At 39.2% G+C, this 19,233-nt stretch overlaps 1 protein-coding gene across 1 annotated transcript in view; it reads right to left on the bottom strand.

Annotated features, from left to right (window-relative positions):
* TRPM3 (transient receptor potential cation channel subfamily M member 3) overlaps positions 1–19,233 on the bottom strand; it is a 307,424-nt gene that overhangs the window by 10,239 nt on the left and 277,952 nt on the right. Inside the window, exons 21-24 of the mRNA XM_074855487.1 lie at positions 16,011–16,185; positions 7,004–7,154; positions 6,276–6,475; positions 4,941–5,073 (exon numbers count right to left, since the gene is read on the bottom strand). Of these exons, the coding sequence (XP_074711588.1) occupies positions 4,941–5,073; positions 6,276–6,475; positions 7,004–7,154; positions 16,011–16,185 (659 nt within the window). The remainder of the gene's footprint in view (positions 1–4,940; positions 5,074–6,275; positions 6,476–7,003; positions 7,155–16,010; positions 16,186–19,233) is intronic.

Genomic DNA, 19,233 nt, shown 5'->3' with positions numbered 1-19,233 from the left:
CAGCAAGATTTATCTAATGTGTGAGAAGGTGCCAAGCCATCCTAACAGATGGGAATGAGAACAGAAAAAGAGGAGGGTACATGTAAAATGTACATCAAGTGTGTTCTGCTGAAGCTCAAAAATTTCTAATAGTGAAACAAACATGGACTACCTGAGGACAATATTCAATGGCCAGGAAAAAAACAAAAGGCCAGAACTGGGAACCTGGCAAAGAGCCTTTTAATTATGGTTTGGGAGATGATGGTTTCTACTGGCATGCATTTTGTTCATTTTTATTTTTAACCTTTGCACATCAGTTCATCAGTAATTTAATTGAAGTAATGATTTAATGGGAGTTAGGCACTCTCTTCAGAAGTAGACCTCTTAACTGAACGCTAGAATTAGGTTCACAAGTCCCTTTGTGGACCTATGTCCATTTTTAAGACACCATTTGTACTTCAAAATCCTTTTCAACTGCTGCAGACTGTAGACACTGAAAATCACTTACAAGGGTATCCACCCTGCTTGTTATAGGTGACTGTAGAATGGTTTTATTTAAATAAAATATAGACAGCAGTTCCCAAGCCTGTAACAGCTATTGGTACTTTGCCTGACATCTTTTGATAAAACATTGCTGATGCAAGTGGCCAGCCAATTTTCCCAGGTGTGGTGGTTTCTGCAGGCTAAGGACTGTTGGGTTGTCCTGGCTGCATTCCCATCTGGAGCCTAAGACCACTTAACTCTTTGTGACGACAGACAGATGCCACCAGATTCACAGACCTTTCCTACTGTCACTCTGCATGTGTGGTGGTATCTGGTAGGCTCAGTAGCAGCCCCTCTACCAACCCAAACCTATTTTCTGTGCACTTCAGCCTGTCACCTCTGAAATCAAGATAATGACTATGTCTTCATTCACACAGATGCTGTTAGTGTAATTGTGTTTCAGACTATAAAGTATTAAGGTGTTGTAGTAATGGACACCATATAGTACCAAAGATGTCATACTATATCTACTCTAACCAGCTTATCTTCTTTTTATTACTGTTAGGATGTGACCCTGCTCTCTTTGGAATCAACAAGAGGTTTTGCATTGGGTTTGAAAGAGTCAAGACCTGTCCATATAGAAAAAAATGCCTACCGAAGAGATTGGGCTTCATGCCAGATCAAGAAAAATAGTCTTGTTTTGATCATACTATGCACGTCTCTGTGCTGGTCAAAATGTGCCACTGAAAGTTTCACAGTGATTAGAAAGGAAGGCTCTCCAGGAAAAGTTGTGATTCTTCTGCTGCAGTGAAGTGAATTTGCTCAACTTTGCTTTCCTCACGGGTCTCCAAGAGATTCACCAAGATTTGCGTAACCTGATAAATGCAGTTAATGGAAACACCTTATAGCTTTGTACTGCTTTGTATTCTTCTGCTTAGTCAATCACTTCCTCTGATGCGTATCACTAACCCGCTGCTACTTTCATGTGCCTGTGTGAGATCCTAGCTAGTGAGCTACTCCTCCAAGTTACTTATTACCTGGGAACAGGGAAGGACAAACATCAAGTGTCATTTCACACTTTCAATTTCTGAATGTGAAAGGATCAGGTAAAGGAGAGATTCTGTGTGGTGACATCAAATCTGGACACCTCTGTGGTGTTCTTTGTTACAAGAGAAGTAAGGTAATTGCTGAACCAAGACAGGCCCCACAGAATGCCAGGGTGGACTATTCCAAGGCGAGAGTAGAGACTGCAGCTTGTTGTAGGTGAGTCAGACAAGACACTGGGGTCCTGACTCAGCACAGCCACTGACCACTCAGCTGAAATCATTCATTTACACCCAGATCAACGCAGCAAGAAACAAGATCTCTTGTTTTGTTTTCCTGAGCTCCTAACCTGCCTCTGGGACGCACCTAGACTGAGCCTCAAAGCAAGACTCTGTTCCCATCTCCCATTTCCCTTCCAGTGCTGGCCCCCTACTCCCTCTTCCAAGTGTACTGGGCTTTGCACCTATGGTGTGCAGTTGTTCCTCCAAGCAGGACCTAGGGCAGTCTGATAAATCCAGCTGCAAGCGGAAGCTGCTCAAGCAAAAGGTGAGCATATCACAGACGTGTAGAGGAGAGGGTCCAGGTCTAGGAGACTGCCCTTCCTTCTCCTTGAGCCTAACAGCATCATCAGATTCCTGCAAACAGAGGGTCTTCAGGGGGAACTTCATTCACATTTGCAGGGCTTTCTGGTTCAATTTTACACCATGTAAAGCTGGGTTAATTGAACAGATGATTAAGCTGATATCTTATGGCTATAATGTAGGTATTGTGCTTGCTCTACTACTACAGGCTAATGACTGGACATCCTTTTGGCTAGTTTGGCCCAGTTGTCCTGGCCATGCTCCCTCCCAGCTTCTTGTGCACCTGCTTGCTGGCAGAGCATGAGAAAATGAAAAACCCTTAACTTAGTATAAATGCTACTTAGCAACAACTAAAACATCAGTGTGTTACGAACATTATTCTCACACTAAATCCAAAACACAGCACCGTACTAGCTACTAGGAAGAAAATTAAACCTATCCCAGCTGAAACCAGGACTTCTTGTATCTTCTCCGTTTAATTTGCTTTACACCTTGTTAATTGTACAAAGACATCTCTATGTACAAACTATGAAGTGCAAATCTGGATTTTAAATATTCGAATGTTCCACAGGTTAGAAAAAAGAAGTTTGGTGTTTTAGATTAAGAACATTTCAAGGGATACTTCCCTGGCCATAATTACAGGCAAAATGACAGACCTGGGTATCCAGTTTTTAAAATGTGTGTTATTTAAAACACTTAAACAGGCCTGATTCCTCAAATATCTTTAAAGTATTCCTCAGACTTTGAAGTATTTGTGCTTGCCTTGTGTGGTAGAGCCCTGCAGTTGTTTTGGCAAGGAGAGAAGAGTTATTATGGAGATGAGAACTGCATTCACCTAGGATTTCATTGCTGCAAGTCCTAGTAGTGTGCTTGGGTCCCAAAGTGGCCTCTGTATCCCATGGGATCACTACCTGGGTCTGTCTTACAAAGCTGGGTCATGCTGGTTTCCACACTACACTATTGGCTAACATAAATGGATTTTTAAAGTACTATTTCTCTGTGGGGCTCAGGTGCTTGTCTTCATTTAGGATTCATAATCATGAACTCTCATCTGGAACAAGGTGTTTTAATCTGTTTATTTAAAATAGAGATAAGGGGTTCTTTCCTATAAAACAGGGCCAGCACAGAGTGCAAAGGCAGACTGTTATGTGTTCATTTTCAAGGGTTTAGAGCACTTGCCTATGTGGAGGAGGTCCCAGCCGGACTAATTCTTATTTACAGAGGCTTCAAACATACCTTCTACTTCCTTCACCACCAAAAGGAAAGCTATGCCTGAACAGAGATTTGAACCTGCATCTATGATTTTCATGTTAGTTCTCTGACCACTGGACTATCAGAACACAAGAAAAAATGGTACTCAGCTGGACCATGATCAGTTTAGCCCACTGTCTTACTTTGAAGCATATGTCATTCTTCCCCGCTTATATTCTCCAGGCTCAGGCACATCATGGGCTCAATATTGCTCTATGTATTTAGCAGTCCTTCATGAATTTCTCTTTCATAAGCTTGTCTAGTCTCCATTTGAACCCACGTAGCTGTCATAATCAGCTTCTTTTAGACCTTATCAGCTCTCTTCCACTACTTACTGCATGAAAAAGTCACCTATTTTTGTTTGTTTTGAACCTGGGCTCCTGTTAGATTAATCTGTTGCTCCCCTATATCTTGTTCTGGGAGAGACGGCAAACAATTGATTTCTACTCACCCTCTCCTTGCACTCATAATTACATAGACCTTTATAATTTCATTCCTCATTTGTCTCTTCCAGACCAAGTAGAGTTGGATTACTTGGCCATTCTTTATGAGGAAGCCATACCATGACTTACCATACTTCCCCTCTAATACCCTTTTCTAAAATATGTGTTTTAGGAGTGCTGTTTTCAGTAATGCAGATAACTAAAGGATATTATATCTGCTAATCCTGTTCTGGGATAGGTTTATTTTGAAACCAAATTAAAAGCATGTTTCCTTGCCTATAGAAAACATATTTTAGGCATAGCTGCATCAGGGGCAGTGCATTATGTGTACAGGGACAGTGACTATGTGTAAGGAAAAGCATAGTATATCTGTGCAATTGATTAAAATGACAGCTCACCTGACCTGTTATTCAAGTTAAAGTGGAGTATTCAGGGAATGGAGTATTCAGTGATTCATAAGTTTTTTGAATATCTGATAGGATATTGCCCTAAAATATTTATCAGTAACAATGCTATGAATCACACAACACTGTCCTCAAAATTTAATGCTTGCTCCTCTGCTGTGTGATGAAAGCATATAAGCACCACAGCAGATTAACAGATTTATGAATTTTTAGGACTGATTAATTTGAAGACTGGCAACTTCCACTAAATTAACGTATTACCTTTGTCCTCTGTGCCTTTCACTGCTGTAAGTGAAATGTCTAGTTCCTTTTAAATGAATGGCAAGATCCCTGTTGCTCTCAATGAAACTAGCTTACCTAGGAAGGCCATCCTGAAACAAGGCTCGCTCTTTATCTGAATGGCTAGCAGGTCAGTACTAAAGCTGTAGTTTTCACTGAGGAACTCTCATTTACTCTCCCATTATGTTCTGTCCACTTGTGCCCTAAAGTTCTGCTTTAAGAACTGAAATGCAAGAATAATTTGTGTTTCTCTCTATGTCAGTTGTGTTCTAATATAACTAGTTAAAAGATTCATGTTTATAGAATTCTGAGGAACATTTGCTTTAGCAAAAAAGAAAAATGGAGAAAAGAAATTCACCACCTACTAAAAAATACCTCAAATGTTTCCCTTTTCAGGAAAATTAAAGGAAGAATGAGAATGGCAACAGAAGCACATTTCCAATCAACTTGTGAGAGAACAAACAAAAAAAGTGTACCTTTCTGAAGTGACACGGATTCTTTCATCATTGGAGGAATTGAATCTGTCATCCTTTTCTCTAAAATATTCTTCTATGCACTGCTCTTCAAAATCATGGACTTTTTTCAATTCATCCTCAGTTATGAAAAGTTCTGTGAAAACAATGGAAAAATTGAATTTGGCAAAGATTAACATGTGAAATGAACTATATTCTTCTTATGGTGGAATTCATGGACTAAACTTTCAAAAGCAGGCTTCAAATTTATCTGGCATTTTGGTATGAAAGCAGATAGGTGCAGCTAATTACCTAATTAGTGGCTTCAATTACATATGATTCTGGAGACAGAAACACTTAAGCAGGCAAATGCTGAGCAAACATGAATGTGTTTTGATTGCATGAGATCTAAACACAGCTGCTGGTCAGGTCTTAGAGACACGGTGGGAGCCAAAGCCCACCTGTAACCTAATACAAATATAATCAAATTAGCAGACTGCTAGGAAAGGAGTCTGAGAGTACAGAGTGTCTATTTGATATGGAAAGAGCTGATATCCACAAGCAGCAGCAAGGACTGTGGCAGACAGTGTGATGTGAGTGGGAGAAGAGCAGTCTGGTCACACTTGCATCTCCAGGGCCACCACATGGCTCCAGCTCCCTCCTCAGAGAGAAGTGGGCTGTGGCATGGGCTAATGTTGGGAAGAGATGCACATCCCTTAGCTCTCTGTCTCTGGCATATACACAAGGGGAGGTGGAGATCTTCTACTTTGAAGAACCAGATAGAGAAGAGGAGAGAAACTGTTATCAAAATAATCTGACAGGCTTTCCATCATGCTATGGGACTTCATATTAAAGTGCCTGAAGAAATTACTCCTCCAGTTTGAGTCAGTGTCAAGGAGAGAACATGTGTTTACAAAATAATTCCTTCTCAACCATCTCTCAGCCTATCTAGGTAAAAAGTGTATTGGGGGGAACTATGTCCTGTTTTCTCCAAAAGTAGGAATGCTCTCTCTCTATTTTCAGAAATAAAACTGAGATCTGAAAGTGCGATGTACTGTGAGAATTCTAGCAATAACAGACCTCTAGCAACAGCAAAACAAACCCCTTTGCTTTGAAGGAACAAAGTGGGGAACAACCCTTAAAAATCCCAGAAAAACATAGCCTCATTAATGCTGGGAGGAGAACTAAGGGTTGGGCAATACAGGTAAGACTAACTGATGCAGGTAAGATTTTTGCAGTTAAAGGTATTCTCTGCTGGAAAGGTTATAACAGTACTGGACTTGGCCTTCATTCATGTCAAACACTAGATATTATGAAAGGTATTGAAAAGTCCCATTCTGTAAATTCTCTAAGGCTTACTTAATCCATAGTCTCTCTCATCTGGGTCGCTTTCATGCTTCCGCCATCTGCAGCAGAGGTGTTGGAATATCATAGTCATATGGCTGAAAATGATCAGAGGTGGTGGGAGAACAGGTCTTTCGTGAAATGTCATGATTAGCTGATATCTTTGAAACTTCCATACTTGGTTGGATATGGATTTGACTTCAAAAAATGTATTGCTAGAAGGCAAGAAGAGGATAATAACATCAGACTGAAATGGTTTTGGGTACTTTGCTGAAGATGGTATGACAGCACCTTAACTAGACACATTTCAGTAATTGTTGCAAAAAGAAGAACAAAAGAAATTAGTAAGTTTGTGCTTCAGCAAAGCACACTGGCAATCAGCTATTTCAAAGTATCTTACTCCTGTGTACGTCTGCTCTGTGGAACTGAGTCTTACCACAACCCAAGGAGACAGGAAAGTATTTTTATTTTTGTTTTCCATATCAGGAGTGAATGATGCCATAAGTGAACTTTAAATTTCTTGGCTCCTCTGACCTGATTTCCATCAGGTGTCTGTCCTTGGAAATGAGACAATGTGAAGAAATTGGCATTTCCCTCATTCCCTGGAGACAAGCTACTGCCTCTTTCCCTTTCACCCTTGCATCTTCTGAAAATGGGTCTCAGACAAAATCTTCAGTTTAGCAGCCTTCTTAGCCTGTGATTATTCCCCCCTAAGTCCATACACATTGCAATGTGTCACTTACTTGAAAACAGCAATGAGGAGGTTCACTAAAAGGATGTTTGCAACCAAGAGGTAACAGGCCATGATGGCAGGAACGATCCATGCTCCTGTCTTGCAGGGAGGTAGCTGGATTATTTTGCCATCTTCTCTGGTTTCATTTTGACCACAAGGAGCTGGAACAAAAATGCAAAAGAAAGAAAAAAAATGGGAATGAATCTTATTTTTTCAGAAATATTTAAATATTTACAAAGGTCTGCCTGCCAAAGCAATATCTTCCAAGTAACAGTGGCACTGATGTTCCCCCCAAGAAGTCTGCACTTGCTATCACAGATTTTACAAACTGCAGTTCTTGTTACTGTGTGTTATTTGCCATGAAATTCAAGATATTCCCCTCATAAATTGCAGGAGACATGCTTGGTGTAAGTAAGCTGCCTGGTTGCATACAGCTAAAATATCATGGTACTCTGGTAGTAATTAGCGGCTGTGCAAATAAAATTATCAAAAAGTTTAATCCCAGAAAAATGCTTATGTATTATTTTTTTAATGGTGAAAGCTTGTCTTTTTTGATTGATGGAGAGGGATGTGATAAATAGCATAAGGAAAAAAAAGTACCCAAAAGTAAATTAAAGAGTAGACATTTCTTGCTGTCCACTGCACTGCCCCGACCCTCTCTGGGACATAGTCATAATGACCCCTGCTATTAAGGACTTTTGACTGCATGCTTAGGAACAGCTGGGGAGATGATCAAGTCTTTACTGTATCAGGTAAAGGGACATGTAGGCAGCACAGTTGCCACCTGTTTCTTCCCCAGATGCTTTGGAGTCAAAACGTTCTCAGTATTAATGTTGTAGAACTGAAGCAAGGGGAGAGAAAACGTGAAATAGTTTTCCTTGCTTATTTTTTTTACATGCCTTCATGTGCTGTTGTGGGTGGTCTGCATTTGCAAGTGTGGGTTCAGTTTATGTCTTTCTAGCCTCAGTTCTAGTTGCCCTAAGTACCTCTGTAATCAGATTTTCAAGAAAATAATTGAAGAAGCAGCTTACATATACAAGCCATCTTAGAAAATTTTGTGCAGCACTATAGCTAGCTTCCCCTTGTCCGCATCAAAAAGAAGTTTAAGAGAGTAATTTTCAAAGTGCTCAGCACTGGCTCAGTTCCTGGTGGTACCAATGAGTGTTTCCCACTGACTTCATGGACAGCAAAGTTTGCCAATGCCGTATGTCAATAAATCCATGATTTCCAATACCAACTATTACTTCCTATCAAAAAGGTCCTCTGAACTTAGTTCACTGAGCATGGGATTCAACTGTGGGTGTCTGTACTGGCAATCATACGATATTACGTGTAATTTGGGTACTTGGGTTTTGGGCACTACATACAGGTGTTAGGCTATTACATATAGAAATATTATAGTCATATAGGACAGAAGAATACATGATACTTCAGCTTCAAACAAGAACTCTCTCAAAATATTTAACTCATGAAGAAAGAAATAGCAAAGCCAGATACAAGCAATACTACTTCTACAAGCAGCTCTGTTGTGTCTGGACCCATGGTGTCACTAGTCCTTCCTACTTACAAAATTACATTTTATTACTGGAACAGGCTGAGAGTATGCATTCTTTATTTCTCAGAAAACATCAGCTTGCAGATTGTTTTAAGTTAGTGCTGATTTCATGCTTCCCACACTGCTCCAAGCAGCGGTTTCATTTAGACATTCAAAATGCCATCTGTGAGCTGCTATGAGTGTGAGGCTATGTGCACTCAGCCTTCACCCAGCAGAAACTGGGACATTCAGCACTCAGTGTGAGATTTCTGTTTGTGTTGAAACACTAACTTGCTCACATGTTGATTTAGAGCTACAAAGTCCAACACAACACAGTACTGAAACCCATCATGATTTCACCAGTAATGGAACCATCACTCTATCAGTTGATGAAACCTGTTTTCCTTTTGTGTGCTGAAGAACAGAGGAAATAATGCCTTTTGTAGCAATGAGAGATATTGTGAAAAGCATATTTTAAACCTTAGACCAATGAGACCAAAAACTCAGCTTAAAGTCTGTTTACAATTCGATTATCCCATTTTTTCTATTAAAAAAAGATAATTTAATCAAAAAAGAAAATAAGCTTTGACAACTACCAAGACAAAATTATTTCTCCAGCTTTATTTGCTTACAACAGAGTATTTAAAATACCATTAATGCATCCCTGCCAGTTTATGCCATGCAGTAATGGTCAAATTAGACTTCCTACAAAGACAAGTTCCCACAGCCTATTCTACACATGCATAGATGTTCAGCTTTTCCTGAAGATTTTCAAATGTTTTTCTCTTTTGCACCTTCTGTTGCGGGAACAGTTTTTAAATAACAAGGGAATACTAATCTCATGCCTTACTTCATGGAGAACTAAGCCACCACTTAATCTTCACATCTTCAGCTGCATGAGAAAATGTATGATGTGTGTCCAAAATGTGGAAGTCTGTGTTCACTGCACATCACTGAACATCTTCCATCTCTAAACTATAACATTAACTTTAAAGGAATTTTTTTCCATTATTAAATAAACTGTTTAAAATAATTACTTCCAGGAAACCAGAACCAGAAATTTCTCTCTCTGTGAAAAAAGACAGAAGACTCTGGCAGCAGGCTAAAAGTAGCAATGATATTCTTTTTAGATAGTGAAGATACTTGTTTACATTTAAGAAATTAGAATTCTGTTTTTAGGGCGCGAGAAAACTGTTACGGTGACCTAGGACAGCTCGCCTCCCCCATCCGAGTATGTAGAGTGCCAAGCACGTCTGATCTCCTTGTTAGGGTAAGCTGGGATAGTTCGTTTCCCTCCCATCTGCACATAACTGTGCATGGATGTCAACATGACAGCCAGGTGCAGATCTCAGAATTCAGGCAACAGCACCTGCGTTACATCAGCGAGTTCGCTAATGAGCAAAACAGGACAGTGTGTATGTATGATACGTTAAGCAGTGCAAGTTTTATTATCCATCCCTGTGGTGTTTTCGCTTGAGCTTCACTCCTGAGCGGGGCTCCACTGCACTGGATCCCAGTTTGATCAGTGGTGGTGTCCTGGGGTTCCCATGGTGGTAATGCCATGCTTTCCATAAAGCCAGAGTTTTCACTCACTGAGTGCTGTGCCTCATCCCTCAGGGATCTGCACCTGCCTTTCATGTGTAACACAGTTTGACCATTTAAATTATGTTTGGAGAAATGCAGTAATTTTTATATTACGTACAGTAGCATATTGTGATAACAAGCTTTTCTGAGGCACAATTTTAACATGTATGAAAACATACTCATCTTTTTACATTACAGCCTTGCTTTAACAAAAAATACAGATTCTACGTAATTCTAGTGAAATGTTTTGCTGAAGCAAATTCTGTTAGTATAACTGTATGACTATTTCAGGTAACTGAAAAACCTGATCAGTCTGATACCTACAGGCCATTGGATAAAGGTTGGTCATTACATCCTGAACTCAGGCTTTAAAAAATAATAAAAGGCTGGAGTTTTAATTTTAATTACACACATTAACTTCACTCAGCTTTCAGATATTGCATCCTGACATCTGTGGATGTACGTATTTTTTGCATCTCTTGTTTCCTTTTTCACAATCTCCTCCTATGCTTAGTTTTCCTTCCTGGCTCCCATTTAGAGTTTCCTGTATGGGCCTTTCCTGCTACATACCTAATCCTTCCTCCTTTCTAGTGAGGAAATAGTTGCAATGCAAACAGCAGTAACCCATGCCTCTGTGTGTTTCAGGCCTAAAGAGGTGGCAGAGCTCAGGAAGAATTTGTTGCCCTGCTGTAATTACCGTCAGGACATGGCCACTGCTCAATTTTACTGTGTATTGGGTGGAGGGCTTGGGAGACAACACGTACAAATTTCTGTGTCGTGACTCTTGCCCCAGCTTCACCCTTCCAAAGTAGTTGTGGGAAATAATGGAGAGAGGAAAGTGCATAACTGAACTACTTTGTTACCAAATAGCTTTTTGCTTTTGATGAAAACTTCTCATGTAAAAATGGATATCACTTTTACAACACAAGTTGATCTGTTTGAAATCACAGGAAACTGCAGAATCGGCTCATATGATCACAGTTCTAAAGAATAAGGAAACCAAGGAGTGCATATTAACCAACAAAGCAACCCATCTTTTTTTTTTTATTCAAGTCTGGACATTTTAAATGCACCCTCTTTATGAGTATATAGGCACCTTCCAATTTTTATCTGCACTGAACCCAAAGGATGTGAAAGCATTTTATAATTTTTTAATCAAATGTCTAAGCAACCTTACCAGCTTGCCAGTCTGGTAAATATTGAAAAAAGACTAAGTGAGCTGCCTAGGGCTTTTCACTTCCTCACTGACAGAGAAAATACTGAACTCTGGGAACTCTGAATCTCACACCATTGCTCTGTTCTCAGCAGAAACATCCAGGGAATTGAACAGTGTCTCATTACTTCAGAAAAGTTGCTTTAACTACAGCATCGTGACCTTACATGTTGCTTCTTGCCCTCAGCCACATCAAAAATTATTTTGAAGTGTCTCTTCGATCTACTGGTATTTTAATCATAAATTATAGTAAATCCCGGAATTTTTCTTGTTCTCTCTAGTGCCTTCTCCCTCCTCCACTCCCTCCCCCATTAAAACTATCCAACCAAATGGAACCTAAAATATAACCTCAGAGGAGTGCTAGGAAGGGGAACACTATGCAACTCAGCCAGAGACACTTTCAGAATCGTGTGTACTCTGTGCACAAATTTTATCCTCTGCCTTTGCCTAACAATGCTAAAAGTATTGCCTGTGGTGCAGAGCTTCAATACAGATAAAGAAAAAAAAAGGGCAAAAGAAAAGCGTAGGTATGATTTATTCTGTTTTGTGAAAAGCTGTTCTGTTTTTTCTAATTCCAGAATGATCCATGAAATGATAGCCTTTATAGAAAGCTCCTATGGAGACATGAAAGGCATGAAACCTCTAACATCATATAAAATTTGCATTTATATGAAGAAACCTTCAAGAACTCTAAAATAAAAAAAATAAATCTAACAGACTAAGAAATTTAAAGAATTAAAAAAAAATATTTTGTAGTAATTCTACTTTCCTCTTAAGCTCATTGGATAGTAAAAACCTGTGTATAATCATCTCTCATCTTCTGAAACAACTGCATTCTGGTTACTTGGCATTCCTCCAATACAAGTGAAAGAGGAGGCCCCATCTTTTTCTTTTAAGCTATGTAGGTTTTTCAAATAAGGGAGGAGGCACAGGGAACAAACACGACTCAGACTGATCTTCAGATTCCAGATGGCACTTGAAATAATGTCAGCTGGAAACAAAATCCAGATGCAAATCTGACATGTGAGACACCAGGCAAATCTGAAAAAAAGCCCAAACCAAAAAACCCGTGTTGACTAACAGCACTCTCAGTTGCTTTGCTTTCTGAATATAGGAAAATGTGAGGTTTGCTGCTGATTTTCTACAGGTGACTGCCACTTCTCAAGTTGCCATTTATGTCATCTATCTATATTTTTTATCAAGCAAACTCATTCCCCGAAGAATCCTTTCCTCTTCAGTATTTCTTATATACTTCTGTATCCATAGTATTCTGGAGGGGCAGATAGCTTGGTAACACGAAAGCAAAGTTCTTTGCATGTGACAACTGTCTTGTGAATTTTTTGGCTAAAATTGCCTGCAATAGTGCCAAAGTAACTGAGGTGAACTAAGGGAGAGATTTTACAGCGTTTGTGGATTTTCTTACAACAGGCATTCACTAAAGCACCTAAGTGGCTGGCTGCTGCCCCACGGATCCCACCAGGTAGCACAAGGCTCAGATGGATTAGGAAAGGCAGCCTAAAAGTGAGACAGTTGCATATACCATCACCAGTTTCCCAACCTGGGTCCTCTTCCTCCCCCCCTAATGCAGCTGTGATGAACTCTCGGTCTGAGAGGGACTACTTTGAGACTGGTTTTGCTCTTTTTGTTGAATTTACCTGAAAATTTGAACACTCAAAGTTCTCAAAGATTTACTCTGTTTTTTTGTTTTTTTTTTTTTTGTCCCCTTTTACAATTGGTTGACAGTCAGGAATTTGTAGGAATATAGTATTTATGTACATTACTGATAATAAACAACACCACTGAGTAGTGTATTCATACTCCCAGAAGAGAGGATATAATTCTGTCCCCACTTTTGAGTTGAAGATAAGATTGCATGTCAACACAACACTAATGCACACTCCAGTTAACTTATGTATTTAAAAAATGAAATGAAAACAGAAATTATGGCTAAAAAATGTAAATGTATATGACATGCATTATTTTAGAGCAAGGCATTTAGCTAGTGTTTTAACAGGGCAGTATGTTGAGATAAAAATCAGAGTAGACCACTGGATGGACAGGCTGCCAGCTGATGAGATGGATCCAGACATCATATTTGGTCAGCCTTAGTGTCATGCTTCAGAAATCAACCGAAAATCAAAAAAAACCCCAAGTAAGTTAGAAATTTTAGAGTAGCATACTTTTTTTGTACATTTCTCAGACACCAGGATAATCTCCAGGAGAGTGGCTCAAATGTATATGCACTTCCAAGATCAGCAATTTTGCTGAATCCCAAACTTGCAAATAATGTAGCAACATTAAACATGAAAATATAAAGAAAACCACAAAGAAACACTTCTGCTTTGCTAAAATAATAGTAATAAAAAAATCTGCTCCAAGCTATAAAGTTCACTCGCAGTTTAGATGTAGCATAATAATTTTAGAATATGTCTATCTTATTTGAGAAAGTACAAACACTGTAGTACTCTAACATGAATATAGTGGCTGATTTAGCTTAGAACAACTTGGAAAATACATATGACAACAAATTTCCAAATAGTGAAAAAATGTAAGTATACTAGTAAAACCCTTTGGGTGCCTATCAGGTCATTTTGATTGTATAACAACATCACCAACCATTTGCTCATACTCCCAGTCTATTTCAGAGGTAACATTTTTGAGACAACTGAGCCTCAGACAGACATGACATATTGCACATATTTTGTGCTGAAAGTGTGGCAGATTCTAATTCCCTGCATCATCTGTCTCTCAGGAAGGAGGAACTAGGTGCTGCTTTTCATTCTGGCATCACCACTTTTGCCGCAACTCCTAGTTTCCTTGACACAGACAGAACAACAACATGTCTGTGCTTATAGTTGGAGTTGAAACCATTAGGAATTTTGCTTTTCCTAAGCCTAAGAAGTAATTACACTGCATCTTTTTGCAAGGTTTAAATACTGGGCATCTGAATAACACACAAGACTATCCCTAAATCCTCATGCAAGGGTATGGAGCCTGCCACCCTCTTTTCATACTTAAAAACCATGCTTCATTTCAAGAACACTTTAGTTTTTCAGGTTTTGGGGTTCTAAACTATAATCAGCACTTCGTTAAAAAAAATACCAAGAAATTTTATTCAGCCAATTGCCATGTTTGTTGCACTATGGTAGTTACTTAGTACAATAATCAATAAATGGCCACTTGTAGAGGGACAGACAAAATTCTGCTTGTAGAAGGAAGTCATACTTTATAAACCTTTATCCCTCTATTATGCTTTTGGAGAAAGATGAAGCTTTATCCCCCCAGCTATTATGTCTTTGGAATGAAATGAATTTTTAAAAAGAAAAGAAAAGGAAAAAGGATAAAAATGAAGGAATCAGGTAAAAAGCTAAATTCAGTGAGGAACTTTGTGATTTTAGATATTTGTTTACCTCCTTGCATGCCATGCTGCCTCTGAAAACAAAGAGGGGAAGTAAACATGAAAAGAGGTTTCATCTGTATCCACAGTAAAGATTCTGTGCTAATCAGGAAGAAGAAATGAACATGAACCTGAAATATCTGCCATGTGATAGGTATACATTTCTCCATTCAAAACTCCATTAAGTTGGGGGGATTATTGGCGATACGGATACCTTTATTACCTTAACCAGTTCAGGAAAAATCAGGACCATTTTTCCATTCAACCTTTGTGAATACTGAACAAGCAAAAGATAAATTATGAAAACACTGCCCTTTCCTAAGGTGCTACATAGGAATATCCTAAACAAAAAAAGGAATAACCTAAACAGAGCTTTAATGGATGCCATCTGCCACCGGAAAAGATACTCACTTCTAAATGCTGCCAAAGCTTATGCATATTTAAGTAGGAATGATGAACATCAGTTACATGTTAGTGTTTGCTAGAGATACATTGCTTGTGATTCTTAGTTTGCTCATCTACTGCATCATTTCACATGACCACACCTCTCCTTTGGTGTAATGCACCGTGTGGCACCAGAAGGTTTAATTTAAATAGAAAACTCGGATTTTCCTGATCACCAGCCAAATGAAACCTGAGGAGACAGTATATGAAATACTGGCTTTCGTTCTGTTTGCACTGACGTAAGCACAGTCTCGCCTTCTAATAAATAAATAGAGCAAAATTCTAATAACGGATCTACTGTCCCCAAAGAATTGCATCACATGGTTTAGCATAAAGGTGGTGGCAGTGAGTAGGTAACAGAGAAAACACATTGGATCAGATCTTCATGAAGTGCAGGAACTGAAGGTCTAACCCAGTATTATTAGACTTGATGCTCAGTATGAAGATAGGTAAAAATTATTTAGGTCTAAAATCAAACCAATGGATGAGAAAAAAATAAGTGACTTTTTATGTTCCAGGTATACCAACAAACTCATGGTGGATACCTGGGAGGGTATCCCTGTCACCCAACTGGTAAAAAGGAACTATTTAAAACTTTCTTCACATGCAAGATAATTTAGCATTACAGATTTCTGGTTAAATAATTGTGAAGTGATGCCAGAAGTATGTTCTGAAACTGACACCCCAATATTAGCTGAAAAAACATTTTTGTGACCATTCTCTGTGATGAAGGAGTTCCTCTATCCTGAGCCATTTATTGAGTACACACACATGATCTAATAGGACATCGTCTGATCAAAGTTGGATACCTGACTTTGGAGTATGAGAATCATAAACTTGCTTACGGTCTATCTGGTCTGCAAACACTTCCCCATAGATCATCCAATAAGGCATGTAAAAAATGTTTTTCGCCAGCTTCCACGAGGGCTCCTCATTGGGGAAGAGAATAGCCTGTCTTGCAACACCAAAACTCATCAGAACCACCAACATGATGATGACAAAGTACATCATGTCTATCATCTGAATGTAATGACAGGAAAAGAGAGAGAAAGAGAGAGAAGGGACAAGAATTAGAGGAACTTATTTGTCCATATTCCTATTATTATATGCTGCAAAAAAAGTCTGTAAATCTTAGAAACAGATTTTTCAAAAACAAATTTTGAAAAGCCATTCTCAGTTTTACACATAACAAATTTCATTTTCAAAGAAGTGAAGCAGTATTATTGTGTCCTTGGTTTTAGCCAGTGTTGCTCTTAAGAACAATTTAAACGTTATGAATAGCCTTGAAAATACAAGATAACATCTGGTCACACCAGTTGTTGCCTGAACAGGAATACAGGTTCACTGGAATCAGCAGCCTGGTCTGGGCAGGGGTCACGAGATGGTGTACTGTTTATAGGCACCTAGTGGCAAGTGCACCAAAACAAAAGGGCTGACATGGATTATTTTATTAGCTGGTAGTCATTGTCTTGGAGCAAAGGATGAAAGCTGCATCTAACATAAGGAGTAACGGGTGGCAGAACAGCCTGTTACTGCAACATAAGGGACACCATGGTGGTAACCAGTGAGAAAGGAAAGCTGTGATACTGGCTGGACTAGCAATCAGCTGTGATACTGATGGGGGAGTCTGACAAAGGCCATATTTTAAAAAATGTAGATAACTCAGACACTCAACCCTATTCTCCATTGTGGAAGGCCTCATTAACATATGCACAAGTTTAATTAGTGCTTGCAAACAGTGCCTACCCATTCAAAACGTTCCTGGAAAAAGTGGGACAGCAATCCTAGGAGGTGCTGAATAGGGGCTGAAGATTAGAACAGGAGCTGTGCTAGAAAAGACCCTCCAGAGAGCAGAGCAATGGCATCAAGCAGGTACAGCAGACATGCTTTATAACCCAAAATGAATGTGAAGAAAATGGGAGTTCTGTAAGATCCCTTAAAAACCTTTAGTTATAAGTTTACTTATAGGTCTTTAGTTATAAGCCTTGTTATTACACAAGCTGTTTTTCACAGCTTTGGATGTAACGTTTGTCTCCAGCCAAAACTCGACACAAAACTCCTCTAAACCTTATGAGTTTTAATCCCTTCAGTCTCTGCATTTTTGGGATCATCTGCATTCTTGCCTTCCCTGCAAGGCAGGCATGCAACCAACCTGCACCTCAAATGGTGACTCCATGGGGGACCTGCTGCAGCTCGAAAGCAGGGTTGCTCATGACAAGAGCTGGTGGAAGAGGGAACTCATTTGCAGCAGATGGATCTGGCACTGCTGCGGGGGTTCTTCAGTTTTAAAGCACAAGGAGAGAGACCTGAGGTCAAAGTAGCACTGGGAAAGTATCAACAAAGAAAAGAGAGGGATACAGGGGAGCAAACAGAAAAGGATTTCCTCTTAGTTACTGAGAGAGAGGCTGTAGGAGAGACACCTGTGGGGTGGGGCTCTGGTAGGAGATACTCAAGGAGCTGGAAAGAAGGCACTGGGGACAAGTGAAAAAAAGCAGGGGAAAACAAAAGTCTTGAGGTCCATAACAAATGCAGACAAGAAAGAAAAAAAACCTGGGGACATGGGAGAGGAAAATAAATGCCTTAAATTAAAAAACAGGCAAGTAAATCACCAACATTCCTATGTTATTCAGAGCATTAATCTCAAGAAAATCTGATCGAAGAGGAATTCCATATCACTGTACCTCAGAGAGCATCCTGAAATGGGAATGCTGCATAATTTCATTTATTTCTTACTGCTTTTAGGGAAGGAATTTGGAGACAAAATCTGGTTCCTCCTTTCTTCTCTGATGAAACTTTGTTTCAGGTTGAAATACATAACATGATACGATGTTATGATAATGTACCTATTTCAAAATGTCATGCAAGCAAATAACATAATGAGTATTTGGTAGAAATTTAAGACAATTTCTTAAATGCTTCCAGTGTTTTTGATCAGAAATCATACATGTTTGACCTTATGTTGCAAGAAGTAAAATTTTCAGTGCTATTCTCTAAAAGCTGTATATGAGCTTTTGCCTCCTTGCCTCCTTGGGTATCTTTCTAAAACCTCAGTAGCTTGTCTGAAATCCAGTGAAATAGATGGGCAAGTTTCCACTGACTCTAATGGGCATTGTAGCAGGCCCTTTGGCCTGTAGGGTCAAATTACAATTCTTATTTTAACAAGGTAATGGCTATTTCAATCATTCTGAAGACCTCATTAGTTACCTATTTAAAAGTGATAAAATGAGGAACTGTTGGTGCAGTTTTATAAATAAGCTGGCTCCTTTTCCCCTTTTTTATTTGCAGTGAAGCTAAGAAAATGTAGACATTCCCACACAGCAAGGAACTGATATACCTCTTACTCTACTGACATGCCACAGTGATTTAATTTCATTCCCAAATAAATGGGGAGTAAATCTATCACTGTGCAGAGATCAGAAAAGCACATTATAATAAACATATTCTGTTACTGAAATTAGTAGATAATAATAAACTTGGCTATTCAGCTTCCTCCTCCTATCTTCACCTTTGCTTTAGCCCACTGCTTTTAAAACACTCAAGGCCATTCCTGGGCCTTGCTTAATTTCACTTGCATATTTGTTCACAGTGCCCAGAAGTAAAACCTATTACAGCTATTTTGTTGGATACAATGCAGAGACAGGTGAAAAGAAAGTTCCTTAACACTGGAAAGATGGAAAGACTAATCTTTTTCCTCCTCAATCTAAAACTTACTCACAACAGCTCAGGATAAAAGCTCAGGAGATGAATATAGTCTGTTGAGGAACTCAGTAGCTGTGATGGGCTTACTCTGCAGAAATACATATAACCATCTTGATGTTCTCCATAGTACTGAATGGTACTTGCAAGACCATGAAATGAAAAAGACAGAACTCAAGGAGGTAAATGGACATGTGATTTAAACAAAAATACACAAGGGAGCCCACTGCAGCCTGGAGCAAGCAGGTGCAACTCCCAGGGAAGTCTATGCATGATATAAATAGGCTGGCCATTACACAGGGGAGTAAATTGGCCAGAAAATAGATTCAAAAGGCAAATTTCTGTACACAAACTAGTTGGGCATTGCATGTA

Source organism: Strix uralensis, chromosome Z (assembly GCF_047716275.1).
Source record: "Strix uralensis isolate ZFMK-TIS-50842 chromosome Z, bStrUra1, whole genome shotgun sequence".
In the NCBI taxonomy this organism is placed as follows: domain Eukaryota; kingdom Metazoa; phylum Chordata; class Aves; order Strigiformes; family Strigidae; genus Strix; species Strix uralensis.
Note: the sequence above shows the minus strand (reverse complement) of the source record. Positions and strands in the feature narration are given on the sequence as shown.